The 23,762-nt window shown below is 41.3% G+C and overlaps 1 protein-coding gene across 1 annotated transcript in view; it reads right to left on the bottom strand.

Annotated features, from left to right (window-relative positions):
* Positions 1 to 5,623: 5,623 nt before the first annotated feature.
* The window catches only part of zgc:173742 (DNA topoisomerase I, mitochondrial), a 54,306-nt gene continuing 36,167 nt past the window's right edge, over positions 5,624 to 23,762 (bottom strand). Inside the window, 9 exon segments of the mRNA XM_029668160.2 lie at positions 5,624 to 6,235; positions 6,390 to 6,539; positions 6,631 to 6,728; positions 6,854 to 6,981; positions 7,792 to 7,906; positions 10,627 to 10,695; positions 13,222 to 13,407; positions 13,562 to 13,705; positions 18,500 to 18,644. Coding sequence (XP_029524020.2) covers positions 6,133 to 6,235; positions 6,390 to 6,539; positions 6,631 to 6,728; positions 6,854 to 6,981; positions 7,792 to 7,906; positions 10,627 to 10,695; positions 13,222 to 13,407; positions 13,562 to 13,705; positions 18,500 to 18,644 — 1,138 coding nt within the window. The 3' untranslated portion in view covers positions 5,624 to 6,132.

The following is a 23,762-nucleotide window of genomic DNA, read 5'->3' as shown; positions in this document are numbered from 1 at the left end:
TATAAATACGTATTATTTACATCAAATCTGCAATCAAATCTGCAATCCTCCAAGAAGCTAGCCAGAAGCTAATCAGAAGCTAGTTAGCTTCTTTACTGGCAACTCGTTCGTATTCAGCTAACCACGGTTTGTGGTCATTAGCTATCCTTTAACTCGAAAATCTATCGCCAGTTTTGTACGGCGCAGCGCGGCTCGGAACGGAACATACCGGACCGATTTTTTTCTCTCCATGTCCCTGGATTTCAACTGCTCTCTGGACATTCACTCCCGGATCTCACAGCTAGCTGGCTGCTATCCGTGTGTCTATCTGCTTTCGTCGATTCCGGAGCAAACATCAATTACTCCGGAGCTAGCGAGCTCCGTCAACCACTCCTGAGCTCCGTCAATCACTCCTGGGCTGCAGTCACCTATCCGGACCCGTTTTACTGCCTACACGGAGCCCCTCCGGGCCCTCACAACTGGACTGCCGACGTTATCTACCCGAAGGAGATCCGGCTGGCTCCTCCGTCGCGACGTTACCTGAATGCCCATCTGCGGCCTGCTAACCGTTAGCTGTCTTACCGGATGCTCTCAGAATAGACAATCGGACAATTTATTTATTTTTATTATTAACATGTTTCTTCTTGGGCCTCTATAACTATATCTATTGTTTTTATTTTTTTGTTGTTGTGTGATTTGGACTAATCCCCTCTACAACACGGAACTCCACTAATCTACTGACGGAACGCAAGAGGTGGCTAACAACAGACCTCCATCCTATGCTAGCTTGCTACCGATGTCCTGGCTAGCTGTCTAAATCGCCGTGACCCCCAAACCAACCTCTCCACTCCCTGGACCCTTTTGATCACTCGACTAAGGATGCCTCTCCTTAATGTCAATATGTCTTGTCCATTGCTGTTCTGGTTAGTGTTTATTGGCTTATTTCACTGTAGAGCCTCTAGTCCTGCTCACTATACCTTATCCAACTTATTAGTTCCACCACCCACACATGCAATGACATCTCCTGGTTTCAATGATGTTTCTAGAGACAATATCTCTCTCTTCATCACTCAATACCTAGGTTTACCTCCACTGTACTCACATCCTACCATACCTTTGTCTGTACATTATACCTTGATGCTATTTTATCGCCCCCAGAAACCTCCTTTTACTCTCTGTTCCAGACGTTCTAGACGACCAATTCTTATTGCTTTTAGCCGTACCCTTATTCTTCTCCTCCTATGTTCCTCTGGCGATGTAGAGGTGAATCCAGGCCCTGCAGTGCCTAGCTCCACTCCTATTCCCCAGGCGCTCTCTTTTGATGACTTCTGTAACCGTAATAGCCTTGGTTTCATGCATGTTAACATTAGAAGCCTCCTCCCTAAGTTTGTTCTTTTCACTGCTTTAGCACACTCTGCCAACCCGGATGTTCTAGCTGTGTCTGAATCCTGGCTTAGGAAGACCACCAAAAATTCAGAAATTTTAATTCCAAACTACAACATTTTCAGACAAGATAGAACTGCTAAAGGGGCGGTGTTGCAATCTACTGCAAAGATAGCCTGCAGAGTTCTGTCCTACTATCCAGGTCTGTACCCAAACAATTTGAACTTCTACTTTTAAAAATCCACCTCTCTAAAAACAAGTCTCTCACCGTTGCCGCCTGCTATAGACCACCCTCTGCTCCCAGCTGTGCTCTGGACACCATATGTGAACTGATTGCCCCCATCTATCTTCAGAGCTCGTGCTGCTAGGCGACCTAAACTGGAACATGCTTAACACCCCAGCCATCCTACAATCTAAACTTGATGCCCTCAATCTCACACAAATTATCAATGAACCTACCAGGTACCCCCAAAGCCTTAAACACGGGCACCCTCATAGATATCATCCTAACCAACTTCCCCTCTAAATACACCTCTGCTGTCTTCAACCAAGATCTCAGCGATCACTGCCTCATTGCCTGCATCCGTAATGGGTCAGCGGTCAAACGACCTCCACTCATCACTGTAAAACGCTCCCTGAAACACTTCAGCGAGCAGGCCTTTCTAATCGACCTGGCCGGGGTGTCCTGGAAGGATATTGATCTCATCCCGTCAGTAGAGGATGCCTGGATATTTTTAAAAATGCCTTCCTAACAATGTTAAATAAACATGCCCCATTCAAGAAAATTAGAACCAGGAACAGATATAGCCCTTGGTTCTCCCCAGACCTGACTGCCCTTAACCAACACAAAAACATCCTATGGCGTTCTGCATTAGCATCGAACAGCCCCGTGATATGCAGCTGTTCAGGGAAGCTAGAAACCGTTATACACAGGCAGTTAGAAAAGCCAAGGCTAGCTTTTTCAAGCAGAAATTTGCTTCCTGCAACACTAACTCTAAAAAGTTCTGGGACACTGTAAAGTCCATGGAGAATAAGAACACCTCCTCCCAGCTGCCCACTACACTGAAGATAGGAAACACTGTCACCACTGATAAATCCACCATAATTGAGAATTTCAATAAGCATTTTTCTACGGCTGGCCATGCTTTCCACCTGGCAACTCCTACCCCGGTCAACAGCACTGCACCCCCAACAGCAACTCGCCCAAGCCTTCCCCATTTCTCCTTCTCCCAAATCCATTCAGCTGAAGTTCTGAAAGAGCTGAAAAATCTGGACCCCTACAAATCAGCCGGGCTAGACAATCTGGACCCTTTCTTTCTAAAATTATCTGCCGAAATTGTTGCCACCCCTATTACTAGCCTGTTCAACCTCTCTTTCGTGTCATCTGAGATTCCCAAAGATTGGAAAGCAGCTGCGGTCATCCCCCTCTTCAAAGGGGGGACACTCTTGACCCAAACTGCTACAGACCTATATCTATCCTACCATGCCTTTCTAAGGTCTTGAAAGCCAAGTCAACAAACAGATTACCGACCATTTCGAATCTCACCATACCTTCTCTGCTATGCAATCTGGTTTCAGAGCTGGTCATGGGTGCACCTCAGCCACGCTCAAGGTCCTAAACGATATCTTAACCGCCATCGATAAGAAACATTACTGTGCAGCCGTATTCATTGATCTGGCCAAGGCTTTCGACTCTGTCAACCACCACATCCTTATCGGCAGACTCGACAGCCTTGGTTTCTCAAATGATTGCCTCGCCTGGTTCACCAACTACTTCTCTGATAGAGTTCAGTGTGTCAAATCGGAGGGTCTGCTGTCCGGACCTCTGGCAGTCTCTATGGGGGTGCCACAGGGTTCAATTCTTGGACCGACTCTCTTCTCTGTATACATCAATGATGTTGCTCTTGCTGCTGGTGAGTCTCTGATCCACCTCTACGCAGACGACACCATTCTGTATACTTCCGGCCCTTCTTTGGACACTGTGTTAACAACCCTCCAGGCAAGCTTCAATGCCATACAACTCTCCTTCCGTGGCCTCCAATTGCTCTTAAATACAAGTAAAACTAAATGCATGCTCTTCAACCGATCGCTACCTGCACCTACCCGCCTGTCCAACATCACTACTCTGGACGGCTCTGACTTAGAATACGTGGACAACTACAAATACTTAGGTGTCTGGTTAGACTGTAAACTCTCCTTCCAGACCCATATCAAACATCTCCAATCCAAAGTTAAATCTAGAATTGGCTTCCTATTTCGCAACAAAGCATCCTTCACTCATGCTGCCAAACATACCCTTGTAAAATTGACCATCCTACCAATCCTCGACTTTGGCGATGTCATTTACAAAATAGCCTCCAATACCCTGCATCCAATTTGTTGAGTAGTCTATCACAGTGCTATCCGTTTTGTCACCAAAGCCCCATATACTACCCACCATTGCGACCTGTACGCTCTCGTTGGCTGGCCCTCGCTTCATACTCGTCGCCAAACCCACTGGCTCCATGTCATCTACAAGACCCTGCTAGGTAAAGTCCCCCCTTATCTCAGCTCGCTGGTCACCATAGCATCTCCCACCTGTAGCACACGCTCCAGCAGGTATATCTCTCTAGTCACCCCCAAAACCAATTCTTTCTTTGGCCGCCTCTCCTTCCAGTTCTCTGCTGCCAATGACTGGAACGAACTACAAAAATCTCTTAAATTGGAAACACTTATCTCCCTCACTAGCTTTAAACACCAACTGTCAGAGCATCTTACAGATTACTGCACCTGTACATAGCCCACCTATAATTTAGCCCAAACAACTACCTCTTTCCTAACTGTATTTAATTTATTTATTTATTTTGCTCCTTTGCACCCCATTATTTTTATTTCTACTTTGCACATTCTTCCATTGCAATACTACCATTCCAGTGTTTTACTTGCTATATTGTATTTACTTTGCCACCATGGCCTTTTTTGCCTTTACCTCCCTTCTCACCTAATTTGCTCACATTGTATATAGACTTGTTTTTTTTTTTTTTTTTTTTTTACTATTATTGACTGTTATGTTTGTTTTACTCCATGTGTAACTCTGTGTCGTTGTATGTGTCGAACTGCTTTGCTTTATCTTGGCCAGGTCGCAATTGTAAATGAGAACTTGTTCTCAACTTGCTTACCTGGTTAAATAAAGGTGAAATAAATAAATAAAGTGTGTGTATATATATATATATATATATTTTTTTTTAACGGCCCGCGGCTAAATCTACACTGAACAAAAATATAAAAGCCACATGTAGTGTTGGTCCCATGTTTCATGAGCTGAAACAAAAGATCACAGAAATTTTCCATATGCACAAAAAGCTTATTTCTCTCAAATTCTGAGCACAAATTTAGTTACATCCCTGTTAGTGAGCATTTCTCCTTATCCAAGGTAACCATCCACCTGACAGGTGTGGCATATCAAGAAGCTGATTAAACAGCATCTTCATTACACAGGTGCATCTTGTGCTGGGGACAATAAATGGCCTCTAGAATGTGCAGTTTTGTCACTACACAATGCCACAGATGTCTCAAATTGGGTTATGGTATGAACAGGAATACGCTACGGACAGCGAACAATTGCATTTTATCCATGGCAATTTGAATGCGCAGAGATACCATGACGAAATCCTGAGGCTTATTGTCGTGCCATTTATCCGTCACCATCACCTCATGTTTCAGCATGATGATGCATGGCTCCATGTCACAAAGATCTATACACACTTCCTGGAAGCTGAAAATGTCCCAGTTCCTACATACTCACCAGAAATGTCACCCATAGATCCTGTTTGGGATGCTCTGGATCAACGTGTACGACAGCGTGTTCCAGTTTCTGAAGGAGATGTGTCGTGCTCCATGAGGCATTTAAAAAAAAAAAAGGTATCTGTATTCCGTCATGTGAAATCCATAGATTGGGGCCTAATGAAGTTTTCAATTTACTGATTTCCTTATATGAACTGTAACTCAGTAAAATCTTTGAAATTGTTGCATTTATATTTTTTGTTCAGTATAGTTGCTGATCCCTGCACTAGAGGTCATCTTGACTAAACAACAATCAGACCCTTACACTTTCAATTCCTGACTCTTTACATTGCACACCAAGTCACACCTGACATCACTCCATCCACATGGCCAGCTCTATGACTGGTGATATCATCCATTCATGATGATCTTCGGTGAGACATGCTAAAGGCAGAGGAGATGACATGCAAAAAACGCAGAAGAGGCTTTGCCATTCTTTTCTTAAGAAACTTTATTAAATGTTTATAAAAGGAAATGTTATCCATATAAGATCATCTTGGTTTACCATTAACAATAGTCAACTTTAAAAAAAAAGTGCCAACAGCAATACAACAATTAAACTTGGAAAAGACTTGCTGTGAAGTGGAGTGAAAAACTCAAGGATTCTGTAGTTCAACACATGGGCAGTTAAAACCAGAGGATAAAACCTGCCTCCTAGTCTTTACATTTAGGTAGAACTAAAGGGTAGAGGCTGACTTAGAATATAAAATCTGCCCCCTAGTCTTTACATTTAGGTAGAACTAAAGGGTAGAGGCTGACTTAGAATATAAAACCTGCCTCCTAGTCTTTACATTTAGGTAGAACTAAAGGGTAGAGACTGACTTAGAATATAAAACCTGCCTCCTAGTCTTTACATTTAGGTAGAACTAAAGGGTAGAGGCTGACTTAGAATATAAAACCTGCCTCCTAGTCTTTACATTTAGGTAGAACTAAAGGGTAGAGGCTGACTTAGAATATAAAATCTGCCCCGGTCATGTCAACAGCCCAGGCAAACTTATCCCTCTGAGATTTATTATAAATTTTGTCCAGGGGCACCTCCATGTTCTTACACCTATGGTGAGGGCAAAACGTATAAGAAAATAATGCACAACATTAATAACTGGATAATAATGTATGTAGCAAATTCATGTGAATACATCATTTAGGTGTCATATGCACATACAGTGTCATATTTCAGACCTGTGTGTGTGTGTGTGCACCCTCACCAGGCCACGCTAATGCGTGGGTCCAGGTAGTTGAGTTTGGAGGTGCCCAGTGCGATCTGCTTGTTCTCCTCTCGGTTTGTGGCCTGAACCTCCATCTTCATAAGCTGCTCCTCACAGCGCTGCACAGCCTTCTTCTTACGCTCCACCACCCTGAACACACACAGGAGTTCAGTCTGAATATTGTCTGCCCTGTTGAGCAATAATATTCCCTGTCTGTTTGCTGCCAGTAAGGACAACTCACGCCTGCAGCTTGCCGTCTGAACTATGAGCTTTGACCTCCTTCTTGGCCAGCTTCAGCTCACTCTTGGCCAGGGCCAACTGCTCCCTCCTGCCATCAATCTGGAAGTGGTGTATGAAGAGAGAGGGCAGACTGAAGTAAACATTGAGCTAAAATAGGATACGACAACATCACCATATCACCCCTTGGTTTATCTATGTATCAAGTATCTGTTGATCCCCCTCACCTTGGACTGGAGGTTGGCCATAGACTGATCAAAGGTCTTTGGCGGCACCCGCTGGTGGTTACACAGAACTGCAACAGCTCGGTTGGCCCTGTTGTAGGAGAGCAGCTTCTCTGCCGGGTTGTCGGTCACTGTGTAGCAACAGGGGAACAAAGGACTATGAATGTTGGTGGTGAGTGGAGTTAATACCGTAGCTCATTGGAAATACATAAGCTCACTGGTCATTACAAGTGGATGGTATAATTAATTCAAGCAATATATACAGAGCAGGAGGCAGGAAGCCCTCTTGTCCATGGTTGGTCTATCAAACTTTTAATGTACAGAGGGGGTGAGCAAATGTTTGATTACCAGACCACCAGGGAGCACTCCATTTCCTTTCTGTACCTCCAGAGACCCTCCCCCTGGCCAATGTACTCTTCCCCAACACAGATCTTTCTCACTTGCACCTGCTTGCCTTTGAACGCATGCACATGTCTAATTTAATTAGGAGGTTGCTACCCACACTGAACAGATTTAATCTCAGTAGCCATCCAGAGAGAAACATCCCACCATGAGAGGGGAAAGAGGGGAGGGAGGGGGATACTGGGCCCCAGCAAAACATAGGGACTAACAATGTAATAACTAAGCACGCTGAGAGAATCTCAGCCAACATACTGCTCGCAGGGACACTAACACTGAGTGAACACAGAACCTGCTGGGACTGAGATACAACAGTGTTCTAAAGGAATGAATCACTGCTGAAATTAACAGGCAGGGCATGAGATGCAGCTCCATAGCGGGGTCTTGCAGGAGTTCTAAACACAACCATTGCATTCACAGACATTTGAACAGGTTGATGGACATGTCTGTCTGGTAAACAAATGCTATAAAAATAAATAAATAAAACAGGTGCACCTGTAAGGATGGCATGTAAATGTATGTGTGGTGTTTGGGGGACGTACTGTTGGACAGCTGTTGGAGCTGCTCCTGCAGGGTGATGGAGGCGTTGAAAGTCCTGAATACCTTAGCAGTCAGACCAGGCAGCAGGGATGACAGGTGCTTATTCAACAAGCACGTCTGGAGGGAGGAGACACACATACGCAAGAATCGAGGATTGGATCGAGACAGGTGTGAAAAAGTATGTCCAGAAACACTAGATGGCAGTATAGTCCTGATGTTTGAACTCAGTCTTTCATAAAAGGCCCAGAGTAGTCAAAAACACAATTGGCCTGTTTTATATATTTTCTCTCACAGAGGTTGGAATAATACCATGAAATTGTGAAATTTATGATAATGCCCTTTTAGTGTCACAACTATGAATAGACAGGCTGAAATTTCAGTGGTATGGCGTTTAATGAGTTAATAGACCAATAAGAAAGAGGGTTCCAAACCTCTGCCAATAACCGCTAGTTTTCAGTTTTCCACTCCGACAGTCCCTGTCCAATTCTTGCTTGAAAGATTGCTATTTTCTAAGATGTTTCTTTTTGACCATTTTAATTGAAAACAATCACATAAAAGGTACTGAATTGTTACCCTGAAATTATTTGATATCGATTTTTTTATTTTTTAAAATCGGCATTGGACCTTTAACAAAAAAGGAAGAAAATGAAAAATACTGTCTCTGTATTATCATCATTCAGAATAAGGAGTAGATTAAAAAAGGCCATCATATTACTTTCCTCTGACTTAAATAGTTAGATCTGCCTAAAATACAAGAATTACATTTCCATTAACTGCACCACCACACAGTAAGGCTCTCCTCACCAATAACAGGGTGGCAAGTAGCCTAGCGGTTAAGAGCGTTGGGCCAGTAACCGAAAGGTCGCTTGTTCGAATCATTGAAAAAAAAGCGTTGAGCAAGGCACTTGACCCCAATTGCTCCTGTAAGTTGCTCTTGATAGACACTTCTGGTAAACAAAAAATATATAAATAACAAAATATGCATTGGAGGCTAAGAGCAGAGGTCTACAGCTGTAATGACACCCAGTACACACAATCACATGGGCGTCACATGGGTGTGTGTATAGACGATGAATTAACTAAAGCAATCCCAGTGAGATCCTGGAGCACGACAGTGTTGTGGAGTAAGGGTGATGCTGGTATAATGAAAATCTCAAACCGCAGACAGACCTGGGTCACTCAGGACACACCCATCCCTCCCTTCCCCTCATACAGGGAGGCTGCTGGATAGAATAACCTTCATACCCCTCCACCCATTCCTCACCCACTGGGGGAGCCCAAAACCCAGGATGTCATCAAACACACACATCTGTATTCTTAATTAGTCCTTAATTGTCTTCCTGCCCTTGCAGAGACTATAATGCCACTGGCTGTGAATATGGGGGTCAAATGTTGTCCTGTACATGCTGGTGTCATTACAGTGGTTAAGTGTTACACTAACAGCAGGAGCTTCTCTCTTACCTGTTCTCACACTGCATTTGTGTGTGCGTTTGTGTGTGTGTGTGTACACAGACAGGTGTGATCTGCTATCTGTGAGCATCCAGGTGTGTAGTGATATTGACCCCTGACAGAAGTCTTGACAGAGGCGATGGATGAGGTGAGACGGTATCAGACCACATCCATCTGGCCTTCACTGATACCATGGCTCTGGACTGCAGAGATACCTCAGCCTAGCCTTGTGGTCAGCTACTGTCTGGTTGTGTTATGTTCTCCCTGAACCTGCTCTGACTGCCAGAGATAAAGGGTCAAGAATGCCGTGGAGAAGGTATGGACAGCAGGACAGGTAGATCACAAGGGTTTGAGAAGCTGCTGATGGTGGGATGCTAACATATAAACTCCATATTACACACTCCTAGTGCTCAGCCTGAATAATATTGACGTTTTAGTCATTTAACAGACACTCTTATCCAGAGCGACTTGCAGTAATGAGCAAAACATTTGTGTTAATTTTCCCCATAGTTTTTCAATACCGGTCCCCCGTAGGAATGGATCCCACAACCGTGGCATGGCAAGTGACATGCTCTACCAACTCAGCCACACGGGAGGTAGAAGTTTGAACCGACCACTCACTCCGGTAGCAACGTTGAGTCAGACATGTACTGTACTACCCACTGCGGTTCCTTTATATAGGCTACTGTACATGCACACTGACAGTCACACAAACTCAGACCCTTTTACTGTCTGTAGCAGGTGGATAAACAGGTCTCAAGCCTGGCCCAGCTAAACGTGGTGGAGGGAAGGCAGTTATTAGAGCCTGTACCAATTTCTTCCGTGGCTGGTGCTTACATCATCTCCCACCCGCTCACCTGGCCTTTTAAAAAGTGTCAATCAGCTCGGCTCAGAGCAGCGATTAACATTTCACCCTCCAACATGCCCCTCCATTTCCTGATGCCATAGGTCACAAAGGAGGCCCCCCGCCCGCCTCTCAGGAGCAGATCACAACCATGTCATTTCACACCAATCATAGCAATAACCTTGGCCACCGGGCAAGACCTGCTCCACTGCCTGGCGACGATGCCTTCCTTCTGCCGAAAGGAGAGGTGAAAGGACAGAGGATTTATATATAATCCACCCACCCAATATTGGCCTCTTTGCCTTCCCGCTCTCCCTTTAAGGCACCGGAGAGGCTGGGAGTAGACAGAGGCTACAGGCAAACACACAGCGGGATGGAGAGGGTTCTCTGAGGCTAAATTCACACTTGCGGCTGTTATGGTCACTCACTGGGCTTTACCATATCGTCAGGCTACAGCCGTCTACAGCACAGCAACATGCTGTGAGGGATGTTCTCTTTTTTACATGTTGAGATAAACAAGCCAGACTGGTTCTGTGCGACTCACGCTGAGGCGATCAAACAGGTCGTCTCCAGGCTCCTTGTTCTTCATGAAGAGCGTGAGGTTCTTGAACACCTGGATAAACAAAACAAGGATAAAAGAGACTGGTTTTACATCCCACCCTGTCGGTCCTGACCTCCAGACCAGAAACCGCTGCTCACAGCTAGTCTACACACTGATCATGATAGGAGAGCCCAGGGCTGTCTACCCCATTCTTCCAGCTCACAGGGGAGAGAGGAAAAATGATCCACTCAATTATATTTGACATTTCCAAGAAGTCCTGTTTTCCTCCTGCTCTAAATAAACCAGCTAAAATATGCAAGGAACTAATTAATGGTAGCAGATGTGTTGCTTTTCAAAACAGACTGATTTGAATGACAATTTATTCTTGTGCCAGAACTAAATTAATAGGGAAATAAGAGCCTGTGATGAACGGATGGACGCGTGAGGATTTCGAAAGATTTATTCCAGACTCAGTGTCTGGAGTGGAGCAACAGAGACAACGGCTGATTGATCAACCAATGTGTCGGTGTCATCAGGATGGACCTGAAAACATGGCAACAATCTGCACTCATCACAGGCTGTTTATGTATGAACAGATGTCTACGACACAGCTATGTTTGATAGGAGAATGCAGCAGTATGGTGGTTCAACATTCTAAATTCTGTTGAGATGATAAGCAAAGTGACCGGACACAGAATGCAGATGCTGGCAAGTGAAGCTTGGTAAACAGATAATGAATGATTGTGATGATCTGGCTATCCAACACTTTGCATTGCAATTCATCATCCTCTCCCATGGAGCTGGAATGAGAATTCCTTCCATCTAATCTGAAATTAACCAGCTATCTATCCCCTTCCCTCGGAATAAACATGCTAAAATATTCAGAACACTCATCAACTTTACCTGATGTGTTGCTTTTAAATATACTCTCATTTGAATAATTACACGTTCTGCCAAAAAAAAGAACTGTCTGTCAGGTGCAACATTTCCTATTCGATCTTGGAGATAGCATAGGTGGAATCATGGCTGAATCATACTGGAGCTGAATCCTGACACTCACCAGCTAATGTTGTTTAGCCTCATTTCCACCTGACAGGCAGCTGCTTGGCAGAACACAGAACGGAACCAGGCGAAAATTGAAAAATAATTTCTCTATTCTGTTTTTTTTGGTGTCAGAATTGCTTTGATGGATTTAAAGTAACATAACTATCCTTTTAAAATCTCACCTTTTAAAAACTCATTCTGTTAACTCGTACACAAATAATGTGGACTTGGCCTATATTCATGTGGCCAAAGCATGGATTGAGATTTTTATATTTTTTAAACACACCTCAAACTTGTATCTCAAACAGACCTTTCCCAAAATGCTTGCCATTTCCTCGTGTAACGTTGTGTTTTTTGTCCGAGATGGCTCTTTGGCTGAGCTGTTTACTTGTCATTTATGACCGGTATACACCCACACCATTCTGTTTTTGGGGTACACCCACACCATTCTGTTTTTGGGGTACGCCCACACCATTCTGTTTTTGGGGTACGCCCACACCATTCTGTTTTTGGGGTACGCCCACACCATTCTGTTTTTGGGGTACGCCCACACCATTCTGTTTTTGGGGTACGCCCACACCATTCTGTTTTTGGGGTACGCCCACACCATTCTGTTTTTGGGGTACGCCCACACCATTCTGTTTTTGGGGTACGCCCACACCATTCTGTTTTTGGGGTACGCCCACACCATTCTGTTTTTGGGGTACGCCCACACCATTCTGTTTTTGGGGTACGCCCACACCATTCTGTTTTTGGGGTATGCCCACACCATTGAAACACAGAAAAGCTGCTTTTTAACATACCTAATTTCCATTCTTTGGAAGGAAAACTATTTCACTCATATTGTAATTAAAGATGCAATCTGCAGTAGCGGGAAACGGGGCCACTGGTCGCTGCACCACCGTTGTTTTTGCTTCCAAGCTGACCATGGGAAAAATGATACGAAATAGCATCACATATTGTGCTCTTCTATCGCATGCGTCTTGATGTCCGAGGGGGGAAAAAACAGTGTTCGTTGTTTGCAATATCTTTGTTGATATAATATCGCCACCGGATGTGGCTGTTTCACCATTAAGGATTCCAGCTTTAATGATAGGTCATATTTTATAGAAATTATGGACGGTTACTTTAATATTAGGGCATGATGGGAAAATCAGTTAAAAGTTTGAGTCGACAAGTTTTGGGATACATTTTTTCATCAATACTTTATCTTGAACACATAAAGCAGTCTTTTGGGTTTTAGTGTTGGCATATTCCTCAATTTAAAAGCTCTCCCCAGGGTGCTCTACAGTCCTCCACACCAGGGCACCTACTCTGACTGCCTGGCCAAAAGTAGTACATTTAGGGTGCAATTTCAGACATCCCTTGTTAGTAGTACTGAGGCTGCTGGCTCCTTACCCTCTTGGTGACGGGAACCTTGTTAGTAGTACTGAGGCTGCTGGCTCCTTACCCTCTTGGTGACGGGAACCTTGTTAGTAGTACTGAGGCTGCTGGCTCCTTACCCTCTTGGTGACGGGAACCTTGTTAGTAGTACTGAGGCTGCTGGCTCCTTACCCTCTTGGTGACGGGGACCTTGTTGTAGTAGCGGATACAGTCTTTACCCAGGAAGTCAAATTCCACCACACACTCCTTGTCCTCCAGCAGGTCGTGGAGGGTGATGTGCTCCACCCTCAGGGAGCAGCAGCCCACCGTGTCCGCCGTCTCGCCCTCCTCCTTCTCGTTACCCGCTCTCAGGGCCAGCTGGAGGAAACTACCAGAGTTAGCATACACAGGGGATATGGTCTGGCAGAATGGGGTGACTGACTAAAGAACTGGAGTATTTACATTTTCCTTTGGCTGTGGTTTAATACCCATCAACCTGTGTATGGCAGAGGAGGGTCACAGAGAGACAGACCTTATCTATGAAGTAAAGGGCCACAGCTCTCTGGCGGGTCTCCATCTGTTTGGACTTGATGTCCTGCTGGTACTGCTGGCGGATCCCATTCACACACCTTTTCAACCGGCGGGCCACCTCATACTTCTCCCAGTCCTTCTCACCCTGGGGAACCACAACACTGAGCCTTAGGAACACTATGGTCACATCTTCTTTACATGGTCTCTCCACATGGGTTTTATTACATGGTAAGGTGCAGCCTCCAGGCAGTGCCTTCTCATTCCATTCAAAAACCTTGCACTTGCTACAACCGAGGGCCAACACTCAATCATAGCCCTTTTAGTATTTCATGAGATTGTGGCTAAAACAATGTATTCATAGTCATGTGTCTAGTAATCCTATTCTTCCATGTGTCTAACCTGTTAAATGTCTAATGGAGAGAGCCAGTCAGAAAGGGTGACATTGTGTTTGCGTAGTAGTGTAGAGCTAGCCAGAGGCTATTTAATTAGCTAGCCCCACACAACCTGACTGACATCTCGCTGTTGCCACCACCGCAACGTCATGGCGACAAATTGTGGAGTAACTTATCCTTCAAAATAAAGAACTGGGAGATACGAGGAGGGAGGAGGTATGTGGAAGGAGGAAGGGAAGAGAGGAGATGGTGATCTGAGAGGAAAGAGGCTCAGCTCAGGAACTAGCCATGTTGATATCCCATTCCGATTTGATTGTGAGGGAATGAGAGGTAGTGAACAGTGAGAGAGAGAAGAATCATAGACCCTAGTACTAGTTTATTTCCCTCTGTGTATTGGCAGAATGTCATGAAATGGAATCCTTCAGAAATGCAGTAGAGGAAGAGATTTGTGGGAGTTGTATGGGTAGGATAGTGATGGAGAAGAGGGGACTGTTTATTTTAAGCCTCTGAGTAACTTTGTTAATCTCTGAAAGACTCCAGGGAGATGGAGCAGAGCAGACCATCACCACAGTGGAGATGAAAGGTTGGATACAGAGTGGGTTTACATGTCCTGTAAACATAATGGTTAAAGACCAGTTCATCTCCATCTGATCTCTCAGCAGCAGCACCCGCTTTACCCAACAAATCTCAACGCATACTTCTCTCACTAAGCAGTGGTGGCGAGATGGCGATTTGAATCACAGGCACACCACACACACACACCTCTGATCCATATACACCACTTAACACAACAAAGGTGACAAATTGCACTGAATCTCGACATGTTCCTCTCAAGCAACACAAAAGAAAATGGCTTCTAAACATGTGCTCCCCACAGACCTCTCCTTAAAAATCATAACAATTGTTCACAATAGACAAAGCTGCAGAAGTTCCCAGTGTGACTTCTAGGCCTATTCAACTATTCAAAAGCACAAATCACACCCTCAACTTAAACTCAAAAGGTTTGCTCTATTCAATATGCCTTGGTAAAATACAGTACAACATACACCCAACTGCTCTATGACAAAAGAAACTAAACATTTCAACAGCTGCAGAACCTAATCATAATGGCCATGCAGTTTTCAAAACATAATCTATGTAAATAATTGAAGCAATTTCGAGATCAAATTGAGAGTCATTTTCCTAACTGTACGAAGCAAGCAAATGCACTCTATGGCAATCTGTGCACGCTTGAATGAATGGAAGGTCATCAACTATATATCTTATAAAACATTGTTCAGGACAATTGGAAAGACTAACAACTAGCCTTGGGTTTCTGATAAATGTTTTGCTGTATGTTTTACCCATGAAAATGCCACAAGGCTACCACTTTGTGGCATTGGAGACATTGTAGGCCATTGCAATAAAATTACTTGTGCTTTCTTAGAGGTTCCGATAAACTAAATTGATTGAAATATCTGTTCGATTCTTACAACTGCACACACACAATGGTAGCCTGTTCTCCATTCAGATGGCTCATTCTTAAATGGCAACCATGAACATTCTGCTCACAAGTTAAAGAATTTGGTAGCGCCGAAGACAAAGACATACAAAACACGTACACCTCTCGTACTGAAGGTACCTACAGAACCTTCAGAAAGTATTCACATCGACATGTTATGTTACAGACGGAATATTAAATAGATTAAATTGAGATTGTGTGTGTGTGTGTGTGTGTGTGTAGACCAGTGATGACAATTTGTCAAAGTGGAATGTTTAGACATTTCTACAAATTGATAAATGAAAAGCTGAAATGTCAAGTATGTCAATGGCAAGCCTAAATAGGCTCGGGAGTAAAAGTCTGATTAGCAAGTCACATAAATTGCATGGACTCACTGTGTTCAAAAATAGTGTTAACATGATTTTTGTATATGGACTACCTCATCTCTGTACCCCACACATACAGGTAATTGTAAGGTCCCTCAGTTAAGCAATGAATTTCAAAACACAGATTCAACCCCAGACCAGCGAGGTTTTCCAATGCCTCTCAAAGACAGGCACCAATTGGTGGATACATTATATATTTTTAAAGCAGGCAATGAATATCCCTTTGAGCATGGTGAAGATATTAATTTCACCTTGGGTGGTGTATCAACACATGCAGTCACTACAACGATACAGGCGACTTTCCTAACTCAGTTGCCGGAGAGGAAGGAAACCTAAGGTATTTCACCATGAGGCAATTGGTGACTTTAAAATAGTTTTTTTCGTATCACAGCCATTAAACTCTGAGGAATGAATCAACATTGTGGTTACTCCCCAATACTAACCTAAATGACACAGTGAAAATGAAGCCAGTAAAGAAAAAAATATTCCAAAACATTAAGGCTGGGAGGTATCCAGATTCTCATATAGTCATACCGTTTCTGTACCATACCAGGGTATTACCGGAAAAGCACACAAGGGGCGCTAATTAAATGTTTTAAAGGAGGGGAAAGAGATGCATTCAGTTCTCTTCCGCATTTAACCCAACCCCTCTGAATCAGAGGTTGCCATAATCGGCGCCCAGGGAACACTGGGTTAACTGCCTTGCTCAAGGGCAGAACGACAGATTTTTACCTGGTCAGCTCGGGGATTCGATCCCAACACTCTAACCACTAGGCCATCTGCCACCCCTTGAATGTCTCTAGTCTGGGTAACAGTCTTTTTAACTAACATTCCACTAAAGGACACCAATAATAAGAAGACTTGCTTGGGCCAAGAAACACGAGCAATGGACATTAGACCGGTGGAAATCGGTCCTTTGGTCTGATGAGTCAAAATTTGAGATGTTTGGTTCCAACCGCTGTGTCTTTGTGAGAAACAGGGTAGCGAAATGGAAAATCTCATATGTGGTTCCCACCGTGAAGCATGGAGGTGGTTTGCTGGTGACACGGTGAGTGATTTATTTGGAATTCAAGCCACACTTAACCAGCATGGCTACCACAGCATTCTGCAGCGATACACCATCCCATCTGGTTTGCGTTTAGTTGGACTATCATTTGATTTTCAACAGGACAATGACCCAACATACCTCCAGGCTGTGTAAGGGCTATTCGACAAAGGAGAGTGGTGGACGCTGCATCAGATAACCTGGCCTCCACAATCACCCGACCTCAAACCAATTGAGATGGTTTGGAATGAGTTGGGCTGCAGAATGAAGGAAAAGCAGCCAACAAGTGCTCAGCATATGTGGGAACTCCTTCAAGACTGTTGGAAAAGCATTCCTCATGAAGCTGATTGAGAGAATGCCAATAGTATGCAAAGCTGTCATCAAGGCAAAGGGTGGCTATTTTGAAAAAAAATACATGATTGTGGTGTTATTCCATAGTTGATGTCATCACTGTTATTCTACAATGTTAAAAATAGTAAAAATTAAGAAAAACCCTTGAATGAGTAGGTGACTGGTACTGTAGTTATACTTAACTTATAAGCAGTGCCGCAGCACCCCACGCAGCCCCTGCGAAGCAGTATTGAAAATCACAGTCTGTATTTTGAAATACCCCGGTAATATTGCCCAAGCCTACAAAAGATGCATCTTGTTTGCAACAAGGCATTAAATGAATTCAGCAAAAAAATGTGGCTAAGCAATTCACTTTTTGTCCTGAATACAAAGTGTTGTATTTGATATGCCCCAAACGTATTACGGAGTCCCACTGTCCATATATTCAAGCATAGTGGTGGCTGCGTCATGTTATGGGTATGCTTGTAATCGTTAAGGACTGGGGAGTTTCAGGAAAAAAGAAACGGAACTAAGCACCGCCAAAATCTTAAGAGGAAAACCTGGTTCAGTCTGCTTTCCACCAGACACTGGGAGATTAATTCACCTTTCAGAACAATAACCTGAAACACAAGGCCAAATCGACACGAGTTGCTTACCAAGAAAACAGTGAATGTTCCCGAGTGGCCAAATTATAGTTTGACTTAAATCTACTTGAAAATCTATGGCAAGACTTAAATGGTCGTTTAGCAATGATCAACAACCAATTTGACAGAGCTTGAAGAATTTTGAAAATAATAATAAAAAAAGGGCACATTTTTCACAATCCAGGTGTGGAAAGCTCTTTGAGACTTACCCAAAAAGATTGACAGTTATTATAGCTGTCAATGGTGACCCATGGGTGTGAATATTTATTTAAATGAAATATTTCAGCATTTAATTTTCAAACATGTTTTCACTGCCATTATGGGGTATTGTGTGTAGATGGGTGAGTAAAACTAAGTCAATCCATTTTGAATTCAGGCTGTAACACATCAAAAAGGGGTATGAATACTTTAAGGCACTGTATATGGGAATGGTTACTTTGCAGACAATTGTTGTCCGCACTTACTGCACCACCCTGACTACCTATGTTCCGCAAATTCAAATCTGGACATCGAAGCCAGTTGCACTGCTTTCCCCCCCCCATTCAAGACTTATTTAGATCTGGGATACCAGTTGGGTGCAATGAATTATCAGATAGAAAAGGAAAGAAAAATCAGGAGGCTCCGGAGCTCATAGGGTAATATTTGAAAAACATGCCTCATACCTTGAGTTTGGAGCTGGGGTTGAGCATGACATACTTGCAGGAGCCCTGAACATTCTCAGTCCAGCTGGCCAGCCAGGTCACTGTGTTGTCATGGCGAACCTCCTTCCAGTGGTGACCAGCAGGGGGCTCTGGGATACAAGACTTTCTAAAGGGGGTGGAGAGGTCAAGGGTCAGATACTGTAACATGAGAGATAGCATTACACAGGGTTTCCACTAGATAACTATGAGACAATTTTGGCTGTGTTAAAAATTAATGATCTTAAAGTTATTTCCCTTATGCCTAAACTTATAATTTATAAATTTAAACTGTTGCCACAAAGTTGGAAGCACAGAATCGTCTAGAATGTCATTCTATGCTGTAGCATAAATATTTCCCTTCACTGGAACGAAGGGTCCTAGCCTTAACCCTGAAAAACAGCCGCAGACCATTATTCCTCCTCCACCAAACTTTACAGTTGGCACTATGCAATCAGCGTTCACCTGGCATCCGCAAAACCCAGATTCATCCGTTGGATTGCCAGATGGTGAAGCGAGATTAACCAGTCCAGAGAACGAGTGTCCAATGGTGGCAAGCTTAACACCACTTCAGCCAACGCTTGGCATTGCACATGGTGATCTTAGGCTTGTGTGTGGCTGCTTGGCCAAGGTCCCGGCAAACAGTTCGTGCTGACGTTGCTTCCAGAAGCAGTTTGGAATTCAGTAGTAAGTGTTGCAACCAAGGACAGACGATTTTTTACACGCTACGCGCTTCAGCACTCGGCGGTCCCGTTCTGGGAGCTTGGGTGGCCTACCACTTCGCAGCTGAGCCGTGGTTGCTCCTAGATGTTTCCACTTTACAATAACAGCACTTAGTTGACAGGGGAAGTCTAGCAGGGCAGAAATTTGACAAACTGGCTTGTTGGAGAGGTGGCATCCTATGACGGTGCCACGTTGAATGTCACTGAGCTCTTCTACTTGACGATGTTTGTCTATAGAGTTTGCATGGCTGTGTGCTCGATTTTATACACCCATCAGCCGAATCCACTCATTTGAAGGGGTGTCCACATACATATACACATATATATATATACACATATATATATACACACATACATACATATACATACATACACACGTATATACACACACGTATATACATACACGTATATACATACACATACATACATACACGTATATACATACACATACATACACGTATATACATACACATACATACACGTATATACACACATACATACACGTATATACATACACGTATATACATACACACATACATGTATATACATACACGTATATACATACACATACATGTATATACATACACGTATATACATACACATACACGTATATACATACACGTATACACATACACGTATACACATACACGTATACACATACACGTATACACATACATGTATACACATACATGTTACACATACATGTATACACATACATGTATATACATACACATACACATACATGTATACACATACACATACACGTATATACATACACATACACGTATATACATACATACACGTATATACATACATACACGTATATACATACATACATACACGTATATACATACATACATACACGTACATACATGTATATACATACACGTACATGTATATACATACACGTACATACATACACGTACATACATGTATATACATACACGTACATACATGTATATACATACACGTACATACATACACGTACATACATACACATACATACACATATATACATACACGTACATACATACACATACATACACGTACATACATACACGTACATACATACACGTACACACATACACGTACATACATACACACATACACGTATATATACATACACATACATACACGTATATATACATACACATACATACACGTATATATACATACACATACATACACGTATATACATACACATACATACACGTATATACATACATACATACACGTATATACATACACGTATATACATACACATACACGTATATACATACACGTATATACATACACATACACGTATATACATACACGTATATACATACACGTATATACATACACATACATACATGTATATACATGTATACACATACATGTATACACATACATGTATACACATACATGTTACACACATACATGTATACACATACATGTTACACACATACATGTATACACACATACATGTATACACACATACATGTATACACATACATGTATACACATACATGTTACACATACATGTATACACATACATGTTACACATACATGTATACACATACATGTTACACACATACATGTATACACATACATGTTACACATACATGTATACACATACATGTATATACATACACATACATGTATATACATACATACATACACGTATATACATATATACATACACATACATGTATATACATACATACACGTACATACATACATGTACATACATACATACACGTACATACATGTATATACATGTATATACATACACGTACATACATACACATACATACATACACATACATACACGTATATACATACATGTACATACATACATGTACATACATACACGTACATACATACACACATACACGTACATACACACACGTACATACATACACACATACACGTACACATACATACACGTATATACATACACATACACGTATATACAAACACATACACGTATATACATACACATACACGTATATACATACACATACACATACACGTATATACATACACGTATACACATACACGTATACACATACACGTATACACATACACGTATATACATACACATACATACATACACATACACGTATATACATACACATACACGTATATACATACACATACACGTATATACATACACATACACGTATATACATACACGTATACACATACACGTATACACATACACATACATGTATATACATACACGTATATACATACACATACATGTATATACATACACGTATATACATACACATACATGTATATACATACACGTATATACATACACATACATGTATATACATACACGTATATACATACACATACATGTATATACATACACATACATGTATATACATACACGTATACACGTATATACATACACATACATACATACATGTATATACATACACATACATGTATATACATACACATACATGTATATACATACACGTATATACATACACGTATATACATACACATATATACATACACATACACGTATATACATACACATATATACATACACATACACGTATATACATACACGTATATACATACACATATATACATACACATACACGTATATACATACACGTATATACATACACATACATGTATACACATACATGTATATACATGTATATGCATACATGTATACACATACATGTATACGCATACATGTATATACATACATACACATACATGTATATACATACATATACACGTATATACATACACATACATGTATATACATACATACATACACGTATATACATATACATACACGTACATACATATACATACACGTACATACATACACGTACATACATACACGTATATACATACACATACATGTATATACATACATACATACACGTACATACATGTATATACATACACGTACATACATGTATATACATACACGTACATACATGTATATACATACACGTACATACATGTATATACATACACGTACATACATGTATATACATACACGTACATACATGTATATACATACACGTACATACATGTATATACATACATACATGTATATACATACATACATGTATATACATACATACATGTATATACATACATACATGTATATACATACACGTACATACATGTATATACATACACGTACATACACGTACATACACGTACATACATACACGTACATACATACACGTACATACACGTACATACATACACGTACATACACGTACATACATGTATATACATACACACACGTACATACACGTACATACATGTATATACATACACGTACATACATGTATATACATACATACATACATACATGTATATACATACACGTACATACATGTATATACATACACGTACATACATGTATATACATACACGTACATACATGTATATACATACACGTACATACATGTATATACATACACGTACATACATGTATATACATACACGTACATACATGTATATACATACACATACATACATACATGTATATACATACATACATACATGTATATACATACACATACATACATACATGTATATACATACATACATACATGTATATACATACACGTACATACATGTATATACATACACGTATATACATACATGTATATACATACATACATACATGTATATACATACACGTATATACATACATGTATATACATACATATACATACATACATGTATATACATACACGTACATACATGTATATACATACATACATACATGTATACACGTACATACATGTATATACATACACGTACATACATGTATATACATACACGTACATACATACACGTACATACACGTATATACATACACGTACATACACGTATATACATACACGTACATACACGTACATACACGTATATACATACACGTACATACACGTATATACATACACGTACATACATGTATATACATACACGTACATACATGTATATACATACACGTACATACATACACATACATACACGTACATACATACACATACATGTACATACACATACATGTATATACATACACATACATGTATATACATACACATGTATGTATATACATACACATACATGTATATACATACACGTATACACATACATGTATATACATACACGTATACACATACACGTATACACATACATGTATATACATACACGTATACACATACACGTATACACATACACGTATACACATACATGTATATACATACATGTATATACATACACGTATACACATACACGTATACACATACATGTATATACATACACGTATGTATGTATACACATACACGTATATACATACACGTATGTATACACATACACGTATATACATACACGTATACACATACACGTATATACATACACGTATACACATACACGTATACACATACACGTATACACATACACATACACGTATACACATACACGTATACACATATACACATACACGTATACACATACACGTATACACATACATGTATACACATACATGT

This window comes from Oncorhynchus nerka, linkage group LG9a, assembly GCF_034236695.1.
Source record: "Oncorhynchus nerka isolate Pitt River linkage group LG9a, Oner_Uvic_2.0, whole genome shotgun sequence".
In the NCBI taxonomy this organism is placed as follows: Eukaryota; Metazoa; Chordata; class Actinopteri; order Salmoniformes; family Salmonidae; genus Oncorhynchus; species Oncorhynchus nerka.
Note: the sequence above shows the minus strand (reverse complement) of the source record. Positions and strands in the feature narration are given on the sequence as shown.